This window comes from Nyctereutes procyonoides, unplaced genomic scaffold (assembly GCF_905146905.1).
Source record: "Nyctereutes procyonoides isolate TBG_1078 unplaced genomic scaffold, NYPRO_anot_genome, whole genome shotgun sequence".
In the NCBI taxonomy this organism is placed as follows: domain Eukaryota; kingdom Metazoa; phylum Chordata; class Mammalia; order Carnivora; family Canidae; genus Nyctereutes; species Nyctereutes procyonoides.
Genome location: NW_026575037.1, coordinates 1,634,523 through 1,656,706, shown reverse-complemented (window position 1 = coordinate 1,656,706; position 22,184 = coordinate 1,634,523). Strand labels below are relative to the sequence as shown.

The following is a 22,184-nucleotide window of genomic DNA, read 5'->3' as shown; positions in this document are numbered from 1 at the left end:
CATTTCACACAATTTAGCATCTGCTTCTATTTTTTTTCACTCTGGAATGTCCTTCCCTTTAAATAGTTAAGCAAATATTGAGTCCCTTCCTCCTTTAACCTATGTCCCTTTGGTGGCAATGTGGTACTGTCAGATAGTGGGTGAGGGGTGGGGAATTTGGTATGGAGTGTGATAAAAGGTGAGACATGGATCCTGCCTTTAAAGAGCTTACAATATACAGGTAGAAGCAAAAAACAAGATAGTAAAAATTACAAGACAGACTAAACTAGAGCTAGCTCAAACTATAATCGAGTAATGGTTGTAAGAGCAATGGGTTCTACTTGGGGGAATCAGAAATTTCATAGAAGAGTATTTGAGTAAGCTTTGAGGAATGAGTAGAATTTTAGAAGATGGCAATGCAGAGAGGGCATCTTAGGTCGAGGAAACATAATAGAGAAATTCTGTGTCAACATTTATATAACAAATATTTATTGAATACCTCTGTGTGCTAATACTGTTCTAGGACCTGAGAGTATATGCACTACCTGGTGCAAAACCAGAATCTTTATGTTCCTGAAGTTTATGTTCCTACTTTCTGGTAGGGAGACCCAGAAAATACACCTGTCTAAATCTATAGATTTAGGAGTGCTACTAAGAATAGAGTGGTAAGGGGGTTATAAAGTTGCCAGCAAGTGAATGAGTGAATGTATGTTCCTTTATGGAGGGCAAGCAGGAAAGACCTACTCTGATAAACTAATGTCTGAGCAGAAACTTGAGGAACTGAAAGAGTGAGCCATGTTGACAGGTGGCAATGTTCCTCTGTAAATAATGAGTAGACTCTCTGGATGAGTGTTGGAAGGGACAGAGTTAGAAAGGTACTTTGTGGCTAGATGGATATCTGAGGGCTCTGTGTTTATTCAGTAGAGAGTCATTTTTAGAGTTTTGGGGAGAGGAGTGACATAATAAACTTACTGGGTGGCTTACTGTGTCCCAGGCACTTGAACGCATCATACTTCATTTTGTTTAGTCCTTAAAACAATCCTATGAGGACTGTACTATAATGCTTCCATTTTATAGGTGAAACATAGAGAGGTTAATGTATTACCGTGGTCTGAATGTGTTCCCCCCACTCCCAATACATATGTTGAATACTAATGCCCAATGTGATAGTTAATTAGGAGGGGTAAGGCCTTTGGGAGGTGCTTAGGATATGAGGGTGGAACCCTCACGAATAAGATTAGCATCCTTATAAGAGTTCCCACAGAGCTTCCTAGCCCCTTCCACCATGTGAAGACATAGTGAGAAGGTTCCAGCTATGAAGAAGAGGGCTCTCATCAGACCACAATCATGTTGTTGCCTTGATCTTGGATTTCTCAGTCTCCAGATCTGTGAGAAATGAATTTCTATTGTTTGTAATCTACCCAGTCGGTGGTGTTTTGCTATAGCAGCCTGAATGCACTATATGGGTATGGTGGCATTAAGAGGATGCTGGAATAAACTCCTTTCTCTACCAAGCCCTCCAAATAAACATATGTTCTCAATAAAATCAGTGTGCTTGTTATACAAATGCAGTTTCATGACAAGTCCTTTAGTCTCATCTTTGACTAATTCCTCCAGCCTGTATTGGAATTCTGGAACTACCACCGACTCCAGGTTACCCAAATAGTGGAGCCAAAATCTAAACCTTGGATTCAAGTTTAGGAATTAATTTTGCTTGCAATGTGAATGATGGATTTGAAGCTGTGAAGAGCTGGAAGCAAGAATAGTAGTTAACTGGTCCTTATACATGAATATTACTCCCAGAGCATCTGGGTGGCTTGGTCGAATGTCCCAACTCTTGATCTTGGCTTGGGTCTTGATCACAGAGTTGTATGTTTTGAGTTCTGTGTTGGGCTCCATGCTGGGCATGGAGTCTACTTAAAAAACAAACACACACACACACACACACACACACACACACAAAAAGAACTATTCCCGATGTGGGTCTGAATTTGACCTCCTTTATTATGTCCACTTTACATATAGACAAATGAGGCTTAGGTACTACAGATGACACAGTTGAGTGTTACAGTGATTTTTTTTAAGTTTTCATTTCAATTCCAGTTAACATACAGTGTATATTAGTTTCTGATGTACAATTTAGTGATTCAGCACTCCCCATAATACCCAGTGCTTATCCCAACAAACACCCTACTCAGTCCGCATCACCTATTTCATCCATCCCCTTAACCACCTTCCCTCTGGTAACCATCAGCTTGTTCTCTATAGTTAAGAGTCATTTCTTGGTTTGTCTCTCTTTCTCTTTTTTCCCCTTTGCTCCTTGTTTTGTTTCTTAAATTCCACATAGAAGCAAAATCATATGGCATTTTCTTTTTCTGATTGACTCATTTCGCTTGGCATAATACTCTCTAGCTCCATCCACATCCTTGCAAATGACAAGATTACATTCTTTTTTAAGGTTAAATAATATTTCATTACACACACACACACACCACATCAGTATAGTTGTCTATCAGGTGATAGATAGTTGGGCTGTTTCTGTAGTTTGGCTGTTGTAGATAATGCTGCCATAAACATCCGGGTGCACATATATCCCTTTGAATTAGTATTGTATTCTTTGGGTAAATACCTAGTACTGCATTGCTTGATCATAGAGTAGTTCTATTTTTAATTTCCTGAGGAACCTCCATAGTGTTTTTCAGAGTGGCTGCACCAGTTTGCATTCCCATCAACAGTGTAGGAGGGTTCCCCTTTCTCCACGTTCTCACCAACACCTGTTGTTTCTTGTGTTGTTAATTTTAGCCATTCTGACAGGTGTGTGGTGGTGGTATCTTATTGTGGCTTTGATTTGTATTTTCCTGATGATGAGTGATATGGAGCATCTTTTCATGTGCCTGTTGGCCATCTAGATGCCTTTTTGGAGAAATGTCTGTTCATGTCTTCATGTTTTTTGGGTATTAGCTTTGATAAGTTTGTACAGATTTTGGGTACTGTTTATCAGAGATGTTAATTGCAAATATCTTCCCCCATTCCATAGGCTGCCTTTTAGCTTTGTTGATTGTTTCCTTCCCTCTGCAAAAGCTTTTTATCTTGACGAAGTCCAAATAGTTTATTTTTGCTTTTGTTTCCCTTGCCTCTGGTGATGTGTCTAGTAAGAAGTTGCTATAACCAATGTCAAAGAGGTTACTGCCTATGCTCTCCTCTATAGTTTTACTGGTTTCCTGACTTACATTGAGGTCTTTCATCCATTTTGAAGTTATTTTTGTTTACGGTGTAAGAAAGTGGTCCAGTTTCATTCTTTTGCATAATGCTGTCCAGTTTTATGGACACCATTTGTTTAGGAGACTTTTTTCCATTGACTGTTCATTCCTTTGTCAAAAATTAATTGATCATATAATTGTGGGTTCATTTCTGGGTTTCTATTTTCTACTGATCTGTGTGTCTATTAGTATGCCAGTACCATACTATTTTATAATATAACCTGAAATCGAGAATTGTGATGTTTCCAACTTTGCTTTTCTTTTTTAAGGTTACTTTGGCTATTCAGGATCTTTCATGGTTCCATACAAATTTTAGGATTGTTTGTTCTAGCTCTGTTGGTATTTTGATAGGGATTGCATTAAATGTGTAGATCACTTTGGGTAGTATAGACGTTTTAACAATATTTGTTCTTCTATTCCATGAGAATGGAATGTTTTTCTATTTATTTGTGGCATCCTCAATTTTTCCCATCAGTGTTTCATAGTTTTCAGAGTACTGGTCTTTCACCTCTTTGGTTAGGTTTATTTCTAGATACCTAATCGTTTTTGGTACAGCTGTAAATGGAATTGATTCCTTAATTTGTCTTTCTGCTGCTTCATTATTGGTGTATAGAAATACAAGAGATTTCTGGATGTTGTTTTTGTATCCTATGAATTTTCAGAATTCGTGTATCAGTTCTAGCAATTTTTGGTGCAGTCTTTTCTCTAGAGAGTATGTTGTCATCTGCAGATAGTGAAAGTTTGACTCCTCTGTGCCAATTTGGATGCCTTTCATTTCTTTTTGCTGTCTGATTGCTGTGGCTAGGACTTCCAGTACTATGTTAAATAACAGTGGTGATAGTAGACACCCCTGTCATGTTCCTGACCATAGAGGAAAAGCTCTTAGTTTTTTCCCATGATATTAGTTGTGGGTTTTCATATGTGGCCTTTATTATGCTGAGTTTTTTTCCCACTAGCCCTACTTTGTTGAGAGTTTTTATCATGAATGGATGTTGTACTTTGTTAAATGCTTTTTATGCACCCAGGATCATATGATTCTTATCCTTTTATTAATGTGGTATATCACATTGATTGATTTGCAAATATTGAATCACTCTTGCAGCCCAGGAATAAATCTCACTTGATTTGTTCACAAATTCTACAAAACATTTAAAGAAAAGATAGAAAATAAAGGAAAACTTCCAAATTTATTCTATGAGGCCATGATTGGTGGTAGTGAGTGATTCTTTTAATGTACTGTTGGGTTCTGTTTGCTAGGATTTTATTGAGAATTTTTGCATCCATGTTCATCAAGGATATTGGCCTATAGTTTTCATTTTAGGGGAGTCTTTATCTGGTTTTGGTATCAGTAATGCTGGCCTCATAGAATAAATTTGGTTTTCTTTTCTGTTTTTTTGGAATAGTTTGAGAAGAATAGATATTAACTCTTCTTTAAATATTTATTTATTTATTTATTTATTTATTTATTTTTTAAATTTTTTATTTATTTATGATAGAGAGAGAGAGAGAGAGAGAGAGAGAGAGAGAGAGAGGCAGAGACATACAGGGAGAAGCAGGCTCCATGCACTGGGAGCCCGACGTGGGATTCGATCCCGGGTCTCCAGGATCGCGCCCTGGGCCAAAGGCAGGCGCTAAACCGCTGCGCCACCCAGGGATCCCTTCTTTAAATATTTAATAGAATTTGTCTGTGAAGCAATTTGGCCCTGGACTTTTGTTTATTGGGAGTTTTTATTACTGATTCAGTTTTTTTTGCTGTTATGGGTCTGTTCAAGTTTTCTATTTCTTCTCATTTTAGTTTTGGTAGTTTATATGTTCCTAGGAATTTATCCATTTCTTTTAGGTTGTCCAATTTGTTGGGATATAGTTTTTTATACTCTTCTCTTATAATTGTATTTCTGTGGTGTTGGTTATTATTTCTCCTCTCTTGTTCATGAGTTTATTGGGTCCTTTTTGATAAGTCTGGGGTTATAAATTTTAATTCTTTGAAAAAATGAACTCCTGGTTTCATTGATTTGTTTTATTGTGTTTTTTATAGCTTCTATATGATTTATTCCTGCTGTAATCCTTATTATTTTCTTCTTTCTGCTGGCTTTGGGCTTCCTTTCTTGTTTTTTTTTTTTTTTCTTTAGCTCTTTTAGGTGTAAGGTTAGGTTGTTTATTTGAGATTTTTTTTGCTTTTTTCTTTTTGAGATTTTTGTTTCTTGAGATAGGCTTGTATTGCTGTATATTTATCTCTCAGGACTGCTTTTGCTGCATCCCAGATATTTTGGACCATTGTGTTTTCATTTTCATGTGTTTCCATGTATTTTTTAAATTTCTTCTTTGATTTCCTGGTTGACTCATTCATCGTTTAGTAGCATGTTGTTTAACCTCTGTGTATTTGTGATCTTTCCAAATTTTTCTTGTGGTTGACTTCAGTTTCATAGTATTGTAGTCAGAAAATATGCATGGTATGATCTCAGTCTTTTTGTACTTGTAGAGTCCTGATTTGTGACTTAGTATGTGATCTATTCTGGAGACTATACCATGTGCACTTGAAAAAAATATGTATTCTGCTGTTTTAGGATGGAATGTTCTGAATATGTCTGTTAATTCCATCTGGTCCAGTATGTCATTTGAAGCCATTATCTCCTTGTTGTATTTCTGTTTCGATGACGTGTGCATTGATATAAGTGGGGTGTCAAAGTCCCTTGCTGTTATTGTATTATCATCAATTAGTTTCTATGTTTGTTATTGTTTTATATATTTGGGTGCACCCATACTGGATGCATAAATATTTATAATTATTAGGTCTTCTTGTTGATTTATCCCCTTTGTTATGATACAGTGCCCTTCTTCATCTCTTGTTACAGTCTTCATTTTAAAGCCTAGTTTTCCATATAAGTATTGCTACTCTGGCTCTCTTTTGACATGCATTGGCATGATAAATCGTTTACCATCCCTTCACTTTCAATCTACAGGTTTCTTTAAGTCTAACATGAGTCTATTGTAGGCAGCATATAGATTTTTTTTATATCCATTCTGATACCCTATGTTTTTTTATTGGAGCATTTAGTCCATTTACATTCAGAGTAATTCTTTTTTTAAAAGATTTTTATTTGTTTATTCATGAGAGACGCAGAGAGAGGCAGAGACATAGGCAAAGGGAGAAGCAGGCTCCATGCAAGGAACCCGATGTGGGACTCAATCCTGGAACCCCAGGATCACGCCCTGAGCTGAAGGCAAACAGCTGAGCCACTCAGGCGTCTCCATTTAGAGTAATTATTGATAGATTTATATTTAGTGCCATTTTATTACTTTTTTTGTCATTGTTTCTGGAGATTTTCTCTGCTTCTTTCTTTTCTTTGTCACTTTTAGTTTTTCCTTTCCACTCAAAGAGTCCCCTTTAATATTTCTTGCAGTGCTGGTTTAGTGGTCACAAACTCCTTTAGTTTTTCTTTCCTTCTCTTCTGAATGATAGCCTTGCTGGATAGAATATTCTTGGCTACATTCTTTTCCCAATCAGCACTTTGCATATATCATGCCACTCCTTTCTGGCTTGCCATGTTTTTGTTGAGAAATCTGTAGCCTCCCTTACAGGTCTTCCCTTGTAAGTTAAGGACTTCTTTTGTCCTGCTGCTTTTAATATTTTTTCTATTTTTCTTTTTTGTTTTTAAAAAGATTTTATTTATTTAATTTGAGAGAGAGAGAGAGAGAGAGCATAAGCAGGGGGAATGGCAGGGAGAGGGGGAAGCAGATTCCCTGCAGAGCAAGGAGCCTGATGTGGGACTCAGTTGCAGGACTGTGGGATCATGACCTGAGCCAAAGGCAGATGCTTAAGTCACTGAGCCACCCAGGTGCCCCAAGATTTTTTCTTTATCACTGTATTTTGCAAATTTAATTACAATGTCTTGATGTTGGCCTGCTTTTGTCGATGTTGGTGGGAGTTCTCTATGCCTCCTGGATCTGGATAGATCTTTCCTTTCCCAGATTAGGGAAGTTTTCTGTTATTATTTCTTCAAATAAATTCCTCCCCCCCTTCTCCCTTTCTTTTTATAGGACCTATAATCCAGATGTTTTACTTTTGATGGAGTCACTCAGTCCCCTAAGTCTATTCTCATGTTCCATAATTCTTTCTGTCTTTTGTTCAGCTTCCTTATTTTCCATTATTTTGTCTTCTGTATCACTAACTCTTATGTTTCTTCCAGCCTTGTGTCCATTGTCTCAAGCCTGTTTCCAATCTCAACGATTGCATTTCTCATTTCTGACAGATTCTTTTTAACCCTATTATTTCTGTGTTAGGGGTCTCCCTGAAGTCTTCCATTCTTTTCTCAAGTCCAATGAGTATCCTTATGATGTTGCTTTAAATTCGCCATCAGACATGTTACTTACATGTTTCGCTTAGATCTCTGTGACTTTATCTTGATCTTTCATGTGGGGTGAATTCTTCCATCTTGGCACTTTGTCTAAGTCTCTGCCACCGCCTTCTTCAGTGTGGCCTCTTTTCTTGCTTTAGTCTTAGAATTTGTTCTGTCAGTCTTCAGGTTCCTTTCTTAGGTATTTAGGATGATTGTTATCTAGCTGCATTTGTGGGACAAGGTGAGCCTAGGGTGGTTCTATTATGCTACCATCTTCCTCTGTAGAGTGATCTTTTTAAGTCTCTCAAAAACTCCTTTGTGAAGTTTCATGAGATTGTGTATGCTGATCATGGTAGGCTGCGTAAGGGCCCCCAAAGATATCCAGGTCCTAATTTCTGGAACTTGTGAATGTTATAAGGCAAAATGGACTTTGCAGATATGATTAAGGATTTGGAGATTGAGAGATTCTCCTGGTGGGCTCTAAATATAATCACAAATGTCCTTATGAGAAGGAAATAGATGTTTGACATGACAAGAAAGTGATGTGACTAGAAGCAGAGAGTGGCACAATGTACTATGAAGGTCTTGGGAGGGGCCATAATCTGAAGAAAACAGAAAATTGCTAGAAGCTGAAAAACACAAGAGATAGGTTTTCCCTTCAGGCCTCTAGTAGGAGTCAGCCCTGTCTATGCTTGACTTTAGTCCACTGAAACCAATCTCAGACTTCTGGCACCTAGAAGTGTAAAATAATATATTAGTGTCTTAAGCCATCAAGTCTGATAATTTGTTATAGTAGCCATAGGAAACTAATACAGATTTTGGCACCTGGAATTGAGGTGCAGCTGTAACAAATACTTGAAAGTGTGGAAGTAGCTTTGGATTTGGGTAATGAGTAGTTGGAAGAGTTTTGAGGTGCAAAATAGAAAAAGGTAGGTCACCTTGAGTAGACTGTTGATAGAAACACAGACGTTAGGGATGCTGCTGGTGAGGCTCAAAAGGAAATGAGGAGCATGTTAGTAGAAAATAGATGAAGGACAATCATGCAGAGAGCTGGGTTGAATCCTGTCCTGTCCTTATGTCAGAAGCAGAACTTGTAAGTGGGGAACTTGGACATTCAGCTAAAGGGATTTCCAAGCAAAGTGTTGAAAGCATGACCTGGTTTCTTCTTGTTGCTTATAGTAAAATGTGAGGGAGAGAAGATAAATTGAGGAAAAAACTGTTATGTAAAAGGGAAACAGGACTTGATGATTTGGGAAATTCTCAGCCTATCCAGGTAGTAGAAGTGCTAGTATTAGGAAGGAGATTCACTGTTAGGAAAGTATGTTCTGGAGAAAAAGCAAGGATGTGGCTGGACAGTATTTTGTGGGTGTTGAAGAGATTGGGTGTGTAATTTATGGCTCCCTTCAATTATCTTAGCAGATGTCAGAAATAGAAATGGGATTATCCAATGACCCGTGGAGGAGCCTCTTGTTTAATGGAATGAGTCTCTGTGGCCTGCAGGAGACTCACAGCATTTTTTGAAAATGTTATACCAGTAAGAATGTTGTCAGTTTGAACAAAGGGAAGATAGAGAAAACAAAAAGAAAAAAAGCCTACTGGACTTCCAAAACCATAGAGGCAGGAAGTGGACTGATGAGGCTATTCAGCTGTGAACACACACTATATTTTCTAAAAAAGGATGATTGTGGCTGGAGCCACAGGTCAAGAGGATGGAGCCTTCTGCCACAAGGGTTACTCCTAGGTCTTGACAGCTAATAGGATTTGCCCTGTGGGATTTCAAAATTGCTTGGGACTGATAATTTCCATTTTCCTTCCACGTTCTCCCTTTCTGAATGGCAGTGTCTACAACTCTTATTCTGTGCCTGTCCCATCATTGTATGTTGGGAGTGGAGAACTCATAAGTCTTCAGGTGGAGAGGAATTTTACTCCAGGATGATGGATCACACCAGAATGTCACCCATAGCTTGTTTAGATGATTTAGATGATGAGATTTGAGACTTTCGAGGTGATGATATTTAGATGAGCATTTGGACATGGGTTGATGTTGTAATGGGTTGAGATTTTTGGATGTTGGGATGGGGTAAATGTATTTTGTGTGTGGGATAGATGTTAATTTGAGGGCAGGCTGTGATGAGCTGAAAAATGGCTATCAAATATATCTAGGTCATTATCCCTGGAACTTGTGAATGCTACTTCATATGGCAAAAGGGATTTTGTAGATCCTTCAGTTAAGGATGGGGAGATTATTCTGGATTATCAATGTGAGACCTAATGTACTTTGAAGATGGAGGAAAGAGCTACCAGTCAAGGATACAGGTCACTACTAGAGGTTGAAAAGGGCAAGAAGATGGGTTTTCCCCTTAGGCCCCTCAGGAGGAATCAGCCAACACCTTGACTTTAGCCTATTGATGTTGATTTCAAACTTCTGGACTCTAGAACTGTGAGAGAATAAATTTGTGTTATTATAAGCTGCCAAAATATGTGGCAATTTGTTACAGCAGCCATAGGAAGCAAATACATCAACCTTTAAGTTAATTTGGGACTAATCTATAATTTATAATAGTCAGTTGTTCCATCTAGGTATATGATAAGCCTTTCCACTTATTTGAGTCTTGTATTTTTCTCAAAGTGTAATTTTATTCAAAAAGTTCTTGTAGATTTTGTGATGACATTACTATGGGTGCTATAGTGAATGGAATTATTTTAAACTTTTTTTTTAACATTTTATTTATTTATTCATGAGAGACACAGAAGGAGAGGCAGAGACATAGGCAGAGGGAGAAGTAAGCTCCCCGCAGGAAACCTGATGCGGGCAGGACTCAATCCCCAGTCTGGGGATCACACCCTGAGCCAAAGGCAGACACTCAACCACTGTGCCACTCAGGCATCCCTGTTTTTTTGTTTTGTTTTGTCTTGTTTTGTTTTGTTTTTATTGTTTTTATTTATTTTATTTATTTTTATTTTTATTTTTTTATTTTTTGTTTTTGTTTTTTTTGTTTGTTTTGTTTTTAAAGAGAAAAGCTGTGTGCCTGCTTGGCTCAGTTGGAGGGGCATGCAGCTCTTGATCTTTGGGTCATGGATTCAGACCCCATGTTGGGTGTAGACATTACTAAATAAGTACTTAAAAAAAGATAAAAGATATTTTTGAATTTATTTTAAAGGATCACAAAGGGTAAGCAAGTGACAGCTTATCTATTGGGAATGATTTTTTTGTTCATTTCTCTAGAGTAGATATTTTAATGGAATATGGTCTCTTTGGGATTAGGTGTCACATTTTTTAAAAAGATTTATTTATTTGAGAGAGAGAGAGCGAGTGCGAGTGTGAGTGTGAGTGCACAAGTGGAGAGGAAGAGCAGAGGGAGAGGGAGAGGGAGAGGGAGAAGCAGGCTCCCCACTGAGCAGGGAGCCCCGTGTGGGGCTTGATCCCAGGATCCTGAGATCATAATCTGAGCTAAAGGCAGATGCTTAACCAACTGAGCCACCCAGGTGCCCCAGGTGTAACATTTAATATTTATTTGTCTTCAAAATTTTAGCACAATTTTAGGAATACAGTGAGTGTCCCAAAGTGCTGTGCTAGTTGAGTATTATATATATCTAGAAATTCAATGAAAACAACCTTAACAAATCTTCCAAATCTTCTGCACACAGTCTTTTTTTTTTTTTCTTTTAAGATTTTAAAATTTATTTACTTGAGAGAGAGCAAATGAGGGAGAGAGCACAAGGACAGGGGCAGGCAAAGGGAAAATGAGAAGCAGACTCCTTGCTGAACAGAGAGCCCAGTCCTGGGGGCACTTAATTGCAGGACCCTGGGATCATGACCTAAGCTGAAGCAGATGCTTAACTGATTGAGCACCCAGGTGCCCATTCTATACACAGTATTTATAAAGTATTTATAAACTCTGAATATGTAATAGTACCTTGTAAGTAGTTGAGCATATCTTTTAGTCTTTGTCTTATTATTGGCATTTTATTGTTGTATTCCTTCAGATGCAAGACTGGCTCTGAAAAAATATATTGCAAAGGTCTCCACAGCTGTTACAGATACAGAAAAGGGACCAGGAAAACTCTTTAAGGAAGACAAGGTACTGCATTGTGACTATTGGTTGTTCAGAACTCTTTTGAGATTTTTGCCTTACATCTTTAATTTCTATACTAATGCTCTAGAGGTAGGTGGTGGTCCTTACTGCTGTCTTCTCCTTCCCTCCCTTCCCACTTTCCTCCTGCCCTCCCTTTCTCTCTTCTTCCTTCCTTTACTTCTTCCTTAGTAAACTACTAGTAAGAGATAGACTGATAAAAATTAAATGTAATAATATTAAAGAGTGACATATAGATGTATGTGCTAAGTATTGCACTCAACAACATGAATACTTTTTTAAAAAATTATTTATTTTTTTTGAAAGAGAGTATGCACAAGCAAGGCGGAGGGGCAGAGAGAGAGGGAGAGAGTTTTAAGCAGACTCTGTATGCTGAGTGTGGAGCCTGATTGGGACTTGATCTTACGACCCAGAGATCACCATCCTGAGATCATGACCGGAGCTGAAACCAAGGGAGAGGTGCTTAACTGAATGCGTCACCCACGTACCCAAATGTGAATCCATTTTTGAAATGGATTGTTGAATGAAGGAAAAAAAATCACCAAAGACTGTAGAGATTTTCATAAATGTCAAAATCAAGCAAAATAAAACTATATTGTTTAGGGATTCCTACACATGGGGTAAAACTATTAAAAAAAAAGCGAAGTTATAAACACAGATTGTAATTATTTCTTGCAGGAGGACAGAGGGATGGATTAGGGGTGGGGCACAGAAGTTGCGTTAGCACTACTGACAATGTTCTGGTTATTCTGTTGATTAGCAGGGTCTACTGATACTTATTTCATTAAGTTTTGCTTTAAAACTTACATATACATCGTATTTTAGTTTCTATGTATATATACATTACATATTTTTTTACATTACATATTTTTTAATGTATCAAACTTTACATAATGGTAAAAAGAGATACACAAACATAAAGATAGCTAATTGTAAAGCCAACTTCCCACATTTACCATATACTAAGTACTGCATATGGACTAGTTTATTGCTTTGGATATACATTAAACTAAAAAGATATGCTCCAGGTACCAGAAATGTGTTTTGGTTTTAAATTATCTCTTACAGAGTGCCTGGGTGGTTCAGTCAGTTGGGTGACTGACTCTTGCTTTCAGCTCTGGTCATGATTTCGGGGTGGTGGGATCAAGACCTGTGAAGGGCTCCACGCTCACTGGGGAGTCTGCTTGAGATTCTCTCTTTCTCCCTATGTCCCTCCCCCTATTTGCATGTATGCTCTCACTCTTTCAAATAAATAAATAAATCTTAAAAACAAATAAAAAAATTATCTCTTCCATTTCTATGCAGGATGTTCTGTGAATTCCCTGTCACTTATAGTTCTGATGGAAAAGAATTAGCTATTGCTAAAAGTGTAAGACATCCCCAAGTCTGAGAGCATGATAAATTACACATTTCACTTGTGGTTTGTAAAATACTTTACAAAATCTCTTATGAAACCAACAAAACATAGGCAAAATTTTATTAAAATAGCTATTGCAGCTATTAGATCTGGGAAACAAAAATTTCCTGCCATGGACAGTGCCTTATGTAGTTACTCTAAGGGCTTTTCTAATTTCAATTTTTAAATATTTGGCTATTTAAACTAGAAAATATTGCATAAATATAGTAATAATTAGAATAAAATTGAAATGCCTAACACACACTTAATAGCTTTCTCTCTTTTATTTCTAGTCTTACTACCCTACCCTGTGGGTTCTGATAAAATCTTGTGTTAATTTCATCATACTTATCCCTTCACCTAATAAACATATGTATGCACACATACAGTTTTATAAGGTTTTGTTTTTATAAAAATGGGGTTATAGTATACATATTATTTTTTAAAACTACATATTATTCCTTAATTTGCTTTTTTTAAAGATTTTATTTATTCATGAAAGACACAGAGAGAGGGAGAGAGAGGGAGAGAGAGAGAGAGAGGCAGAGACACAGGCAGAGGGAGAAGCAGGCTTCATGCAGGGACTCCAGGACTCCAGCCAGGATCACGCCCTGGGCCGAAGGCAGGCACTAAACCGCTGAGCCACCCAGGGATTCCCTGCTGTTTTTCTTTTAATAATATAGACATCTTTCCAAATCTACTAGATTCTACTATGTCTGCATACAGTACTGCTTATTTTATAATATTGACAGGCCATGCAATAAATGCATTCTCTTCTTTTTCTTATTACACACCATAGAATAATAAATATCTTAGATCAGACCCCCTCAGTTTGCTGTGCATGGGCAGAGATACCTTTACAATGCAAAATGAGACATTTTCAGTGAGATGGAGCTCTTTCTGCATTTCTTGTACTTTTCTCTTCTGACCCATCTGAGAGGGAATAAAATAGCATTGTCTGTTGGGTTGCATCCAGGTCATACCATCTATGTGTTCTTCTCCAACCTTTGCAAACACTTCTCTTTATCACAGGGCCCAATGAAACTAAAGAATTAGGGAGAGGGCATGTACTGGCCCAAGACTTCATGACTCTTAGATTATGAGTTTTATTATATACAACATTCCACTTATTTTAGAGCTGTGCTGTCCAATATAGCAGCCACTAGCCATAAGTAGTTACTTTAAATTAGAATATTTAAAATTAAATAAAATTAAAAATTCAGTTCCTCAGTCAGACTAGACACTTTTCTAGTACTCAGTGGCTCTAGATGTCAAAATGGTGACTATATTGGACAATGCAGAAAGCACATTTCCATCATCACAGAAAGCTCTGTTGCACAGTGATAGTTTAGAGATACTATAGAGTTTTATTTTTCAAGAAACAAGTGGAAAGTAAATTCTTTGTTTCTGTCTCTAGAATACCATCCTCACTGCATGCCGTATAAAAAATGAGTGGCTGGAAACCCATTTGGAAGCTTCCATTAACGAGCTTTCTGAGCAGAAACAACAATTGGAAGATATTGTGACTCCTATCTTCACAAAAATGGCAACACCATGTAAGTTTTGGATGAAAATGGTTTTAATATCAGATAAGATGAAGATAAGGTTCAGTGTTGTCATTTCTGATATATTCTGATTTTAACAATCTCCATTAAGTAGCCATTAACCTTTTACCAGCACATATATAAGTATGGTATAAATCCCTAGATTCATTATCAATTTCAATATTAAGAATAAAAATAATAACTGAATTATTTCTATAGAGAATGTCTAATGCTAGTCTTAATATTATTACCATTACTCGTTCATTTTATATAATTTACTATGCCTTTGATTTTCAACTAGGAAGGCATGTCCTCTTAGGGGATGGAGTGGCAAAATTTGAAAAAGCACTTTCAATATCATAACTGTATTTTGAAAAGCCTGTTGGGGAAATGCTTTCCTGTCCATGGGGAAGGTGCACTATCCGAATCTTGGTGGCAGGCATACCTAAGAATTTTTGAAATGTCAGCTTTATTGAGATATAATTCTTATGCTATAAAATTCACTATTTAAAAATGCACAACTCAGTGGTTTTCAGTATTTTTACAGAGTTATATAATCAACACCACCATCTAATTTTAGAACATTTTACCACTCCCAAAAGAAACCGCATTGGCAATCACCTCCCACCTCCTATAAGCTAATCTTTTCTATTTCTATAGATTTGCCCATTCTGGACATTTCACAAATGGAATTATACAATCTGTAGCTTTTGTATCTGCAGTCTTTCATTTAGCATATTGTTTTCAAGGTTCATCCATGTTGGAACATGTTTCAGTATTCCTTTTTTTTCTGAATAATATTCCAATTGTACCGATTCAAAATTATCCGTTCATTATTTGATCAATATTCATAATACTTTTGGCTATTATAAATAACAATGCTGTGAACTTTCATGTACAAATTTGTGTGACTGCTCATTTTCATTTCTCTTGGGAGAATTGCTAGGCTATCGTTTGAGGAACTGCTGAACTATTTCCAGTAAGCAATGTATATGAAGATTCCAATTTCTCCACATCATCACTAATATTTGTTATTATCTTTTTAAAAAAATTTAGTCATCCTAGTGGATGTGAAGTGTAGTCCTTATTAATGTAGTCCTTATTTTCATTTCCTTAATTACTAATGATGTTAAACATCTTTTTATGTGCTTGTTGGCCATTTGTGTATTTTCTTTGGAGAGGTATCTATTTGAATCCTTTGCCCATTTTTAAACTGGGTTGTCTTTTTATTGTTGATTTGTCTTTACGTATTTTGGAGTGAACTCCCTTATCAGATATATGATTTGCAAATATTTTCTCCCATTCTGTGGATTATCTTTTCATTTCAATTGTGTTCTTTGAGACAAAAAAGACTTTAAGTTTGAAGTCCAATGTATCTATTTTTTTGTTGTTGTTGCTTATGCTTTCAGTCTCATATCTAAGAAACATTGCCTAATCTAAGGTTACCAAGACTTACTCTTATGTTTTCTTTGTAAGAGTTTCGTAGTTTTAGCTCTTTTCATTTAGCTCTATGGTCCATTTTGAGTTATGTTTTATATATGATGTGAACTCATTCTTTTGAATGTGGATATTGAGTTTGATCTTTATTTCCAGGGCAGAAGGTTGCCATTAGCAGAGAAGAAAGATTAAGTAGGGGTGAATAATATGGCTTTCCTTATAAAATGGATGAAGAAGAGCCTAGAGGGAGTGAGACTAGCGTAGTCCAAGAGTGAGATGCCTAAGACTTGAATTATTGATGGTTCGGTTTGGTTCCCACCATCTTCCCCTGTTCTACTACTACTGTTAGCCTGGACCATCACCCCTCCCAGCTTCGCTTCTCATTTCTGAAGAAGAATCACCTCTCTTTTCAGGTCTCCTACATCCCCCCCAAGCACCTCAGTATCTTATGCCTTCATATTATAGAAGTGTTAGATCTTGATTGAACCTCTGAATTGACCTCCTCATTTTACAATGAAGAAAAGTGAAGACCAGAGAGGTTAAGCAGTTTATTCAAAGTTATTCTATTCAATAGCAGAATTAGGAATAATAGTATCAATTATATGGGAAATGTGACCTCATACCTTTAAATATTAAAAAAAAAAAGTAGGGAAGAATTCTTGAATTGACATACCAACACCAAGGCTTAATTAATGACGGTTCAAACTGGGACATACTCATTTATTTCATGCCAATTATTTTAAAAACTGGCTCCACTTTTATTTTATATTATAAACTAATTAAGTGTAATTTTAAAATCTGCTTCCTTTCAGGTCAAGTGAAAAGTGCCAAATCTGTAGCCTAAGCCATGGTCCGAAAAGAAGTCAAGATCATACCTCCTACTGAACGTATATTTTATAAAAGACCACACTTCCATCTAGTATTTATAAAAGCAAACTTACTCAATATGCCAATTGAAGTTACGAAAATAGATGTGGGATTTTATAAAAAGGTTTAAATATGAAATTAAATCACCTTGCTTTTGTTTTACCTGATTCAGCATGGCTTAAGTCCAGGCACTGTGGCCATGCCTCTGCTCCAAGTGAAGTTCCATATGAGTTCCACATGCTCTTTCCAGAGAGCTCTGGGGTACCAATCACTCACCACAGCTCTTTGGAAGCTCTAACGTCTGTATAAGGAATCCAACAATTTTCTGTGTCACTGAGGCATTCTATTAAATGGAGGAATTCTATTAAAAAAAAAAGACATATTAGCTATTTCCAGAGGAAAAATATGTTCTCCCTCTTTCAAAGGAAAGCTGTAGGATGCCATTCTGGAGCAAGGAAATGTTAAGAGGGGTTTAGATTCACACTCCTCTTCTTGCGTAACAATTACTTTCTATGTCTAAATTAAAATGTACCTGTGAGGTGAGATTTAGTCTTTTAGTGAAAAATTTCTCATTTGTCTTTAATCTCTGCCTCCTCTTCTCTCTCTCTCTCTTCCTCCCTCCCTGCTCCCCCCCAACACTTAGATTTCCCCTATTCTATAGGTTTGGTAAAATAGATATCTTAGTAGGGCTCCATGCTATCTTTCTGTCTGTTCTGTTTTATACTTCTTAGGTTTTAAATATTATTGCTGACTTCCTATTAGCGATTTGGAATGTCTTTTTTTTCCTAGTTTGTCTATAAGCCTTCCATTACTGAACCTTCCATTACTCTGATTTTGTAAAAAAAAAAAATTTATAGAAAGAACATGTTTTTAAAAACCCCCACATTTATTTGTTGTTCGTATGACTTTCTCTTTTGTCCTACCCTGAAAGCTAGTTTTTTTCACTATAGAGAAGAAGGAAAAGAAATAAGCAATTCAGTAATTCCTTGTCAGTTGACACTTTCTCAATCATGGTTTTGAGATTACATTGTTTTAAATTTGTATCACAAATTTTTAAGTTTTGAGATCATTTTTATGTATGAGCAAATAGTTTCAGTTGCCTTAAGCAAAAGAATAGAGGAGTAGTTGTCACTGCCCTCTGGTAGACCCAGTGGTATTTACAGAGGAGCCCTACAGAGAAGGTCTGTCCGTGATTGCTCTGTTTTCTTCCTGCTGCGTGCTGCCAGAAGTCCATTATCTTTAAGCACTCTAGTAACTTGGGACAAGGCTAGTTGCCATTTTTACTGTTTCTGCTCTAACTTTACATTTCCTGAGCCTTGATCTTGAATATGACGTGACGTCCCAGGTGTGTGGTCCTGGTAATTAGGAGAGGATTCCTGAATCTCACTTAAAAGATTCCTAGAGAAGACTTAGACACTTGTGGACATGCCTAGTACAAAATAAATCCCTCTCTCCTTTGTTTATCTGTCAGTCCTTATCTTCAAACTTCTTGAAGCTTTTGATGTTTATAATAATATTGTTCTCTGGAAACTCCTTAATTGGCACCTTTATGTCATTATGGTTACTTTATTTTCTTAACAATCTCCTTTTCTAACTCCTTCACTAGCTTTTGCAGTCTGAATGTGCTAGTATCCCCCCAAAATTCATATGTTAAAACCTAATGTGATAATGTTAGGAGGTGGAGCCTTTGGGAGGTGATTAAAAAAATGTTCATGAGGGTAAGGCCCTCATGAATGGGACTAGGCTCTCCTTATGAAAGAGACCTCCAGACAGTTACTTGCCCCTTGCACCATGTGAGGTTATAGAGAAAAGACAGCCATCTAGGAGGTGGGCTCTCACCAGACACTGAATTTTCTGGCACCATGTTCTTGGACTTCCCAGCCTCCAGAACTGTAAGAAATAAATGTTGTTTATAAAGTGCCCAGCTGATGGTCTTTTGTTATAGCGGCCCAAACTAAGACACCACCTCCTATTCTTCATCTTGCCTCCAGCAATGGAAACTACTCAAAAGTCAGTCCTATCTTACAATTTTATATATCAGTTATACCTCAATAAAGCTGAAAGAAAAGCACCAATTCTGACCCTTGGCAAAGCAGTCTGTAATTCTCCATCCCATGGTCTTTTCTATCCCCAGCGTTAGGAAGCCCTGATCCCTCCCTTTTTAGGGCAACCATAGTGCTAATAGCCACATAGACATTCTATTTAATTGTTCACATGTTTGTCTCCCTATGTGAATTGTGAACTTTTTGAAGGTAAGGGATTTGTAATGTTTTTCTTCATACCTCAAGAGCCTATATGATAGTAAGTAAATAACAGTTGAATAAATTCTCTTTTGGCACTACTTTATTCAAGGAGCTCATTGGTCTTCATTCATCTATAGAACTTATTCACCTTTCTAAAAACGACTCCTGAACCCTTCTCTCCATATCTTGCTCATGCCAGTGCTCCATTTTAGCTCCCACTCCTCCAGTAGACCAACTGCATGTACACGCAGCATTACAACTATATATCCAGTTTCCCCTGTAACCTTCTGTTTGCTGATCTTCACCTTAAATGCCACACTACTTTTTAGGCATGTGAACCTGGTGCTTACCAAGGGATTCCGGGATCTCACTTCAAAGATTCCATTGATGTGAGGATATAGTACTTCTTATAATCTGTTGTTGCATTGATCTGTTGCTCTTATACATAGGAGGGTTAAAATGCCCGTATGCTTTGAGTTTGAGCTATTACATAGGTACCTGTAGGGTGTGTTCTGAACACTCACAAAGTAATTATTATTTCAGTTTTCATACTAGTAAATTAAATCATTTTATTTGGGAAGTGGTCAAGCAAAGGCTAAATTCAGTGCTGTGGTGAACTCTACACAGTGGTTCCTGAGACTTGTGTATTTTGATTGGAAAAATGTGAAAAAATGGAGGAGATTGATATGACATTATTAAGAAAACAGCTACTATCTGCTCTTACTATCATTTAATAAAAGACATTTTGATATCAGAAAAGAAGGGAAGGAATGATTTCATTGTAAGGCTCTGCCCTTTAAATTGACTAAATTAAAAAAAATAAATTGACTAAATTAAGCTTTATTATGGACTTTTATATTTCTCTCATTTTGCCATGTATGATGGAACTTTTGTCATGAATCACCACTGGTTTATGGTCCAGCCTTTGAGAACAACTATCTAGACTGAGATGAGGCAGCAGAATGCTATTTAGGTTAACATGATGCTCTAAGTTGTAAAGTGCTAACAATACACTCTGATCTAATATGTGAAACATTGTATTCTCCAAGTTGGCCACATTTCCTGTCCTACTGCTCTTACAATGTGATCATGACCTTCCTCATAGAGAAAGGTAGATCTCTGTTCTCTCTTGAATCTAGGCAGCCCTGTGATTATAGTTGAAGTAATACTATGTGATTTCCATAGATCATAAAAAGTGATGCAGTCTCCAGTTAGTTCTTTTGAGATGCTCAGTCTTGGAAACCAGTTTGTGTGGAGAGTCCCATATGGACAGAAACTGAGGCCCCCAACCTGAAGCCCTGTTTGAGCTCCAGCTCCAGCTAGCTCCAGCTAGCAGTCACCACCGACCTGCCAGCCATATGAGTGAACCATCTTGGAAGTGGATCCTCCAATCAAACCACTGCAGCCAGTGCTCTATGGAGCAAAGACAAGCCTTTTGTGTTGAGTCCTGTCAAAATTGTAGATTTCAGCTAAATAAATAATTGTTGTTTTAACCTCCTAAACTTTGTGTCTTTATGCAGCATTATATCATACAAATTTTAGACTCCAGTAGTGAGAAATTGACATAAAAAACCCTAAAATATGTGGTGTTGCCTTTTTGGGACTGGGTGATAGGCAGAAGCCCAAAGGGCCCAGAGAAGAGTGTTAGTGAAAGATGCAGAATCTTTAAAAACCCCTAGGAAGTTATTAGTGGGAGTTTGATAGGAAAGAGAGGAAAATATTAGAAGCTGGAAAAAAGGGGCCCTTGTTATGTGATGGTGGTAAGTTCGACCACATTGTTGTCTAAGTAATAAACTCAATCATCATGCTAAGGATTTTTCTAGACAGTAGTCAAGCACCACCTGGCTTCTTCTATTGCATTGTGAGAGGAGATAGATGAGCTGAAAAGGAACAGTTCAGTTTTCAAATGAAATTTTAAAGAAATATGGTATATCCAGTACTCACTGGATTTGAAAATAAAATTGTTTCTCATGCCTAGCCTTTCTAGATGGCAAAAAAATCTCAAACTAAGAAATGAATTCTGAGAAAAGATAAAATCTCAGCTGGGATTGTGAGGTTGTAAGACCTTAGAAGTATCTAAGGTAGTGGCTCCTGGAACTGCTCAGACTTGAGATAGGCTTTTTCAGTGCATCTAGGAAGATGACCTCTAGTTGCTCTAGGCAGTCATTGTTCTAGCTAAACCAAAATGCAAAGAGAGCAAATCTCTGTCAATAATAATATATATCAAGCTTAGGAACCATCTAATTAGCCCTATCTGAGTCCCATGTCCATCCCTGAACCAATCATTGTATAGGGGGATGAGAAACTATGACTAACCAGCCTTGTCTCAGTCAGTTAATATAATCTATTAGAATATGGGGTTGGGGGAAATGCCCTGGGCAGCCTCTCAGCCCTCAGCTCCTAAAGATGTCATAGTTTACTCAGCTGGCTCTAGTAAAAATGGTGAAATACAGATTAATGCTTTTCTTTAGAGTTCTATGGGAAAGATTATAATGTAAAGATGTTCAATCATCTCTGTATTTTAGTTATATTCCATTTCTAGCAGAACTATGTGTAATCTAGAGCCAACTGTGAATTTTGTCCAAGGTTTCTCAAGGTAACAAGGATTTTTCTAAAAGCCATGGAGAACCCGAATTTTGAAATATAAAGCTTCACGAGACTTACCGATAGGATCTAGGTGACTCAAGTGAGCCTGAGGGGATAGCAGGATAGGAACTAGGTAGAAGGCGGAAGGATGTTACTCAAAATGATATGAAGCAGTTGAGAGAATTCAAGGTGACCAGTGGTATAGATAACAGAGATGAAAATGGGAGAAAGGATAGTGAACTTGGTAACTAGGAGAGTTAAGTAAGGGCATGGGAAAGAGTAAGGAATTAGTCTCTCAAGAGAGAGCCTGTGCAGGGTGCCTGGGTGGCTCAGTTGGTTAAGCATCTGCCTTCAACTCAGGACATGATCCCAGGGTCCTGGGATTGAGCCTCATGTTGGCTGTCTGCTCAGTGGGGAGCCTGCTTCTCCTCCCTCTGCCTG

At 37.3% G+C, this 22,184-nt stretch overlaps 1 protein-coding gene across 1 annotated transcript in view; it reads left to right on the top strand.

The window, feature by feature from the left end:
- ANKRD45 (ankyrin repeat domain 45) overlaps positions 1 to 20,652 on the top strand; it is a 51,574-nt gene extending 30,922 nt beyond the window's left edge. Inside the window, exons 4-6 of the mRNA XM_055318995.1 lie at positions 11,564 to 11,658; positions 14,484 to 14,622; positions 16,860 to 20,652. Of these exons, the coding sequence (XP_055174970.1) occupies positions 11,564 to 11,658; positions 14,484 to 14,622; positions 16,860 to 16,891 (266 nt within the window). The 3' untranslated portion in view covers positions 16,892 to 20,652. The remainder of the gene's footprint in view (positions 1 to 11,563; positions 11,659 to 14,483; positions 14,623 to 16,859) is intronic.
- The last annotated feature ends 1,532 nt before the right edge of the window (positions 20,653 to 22,184 follow it).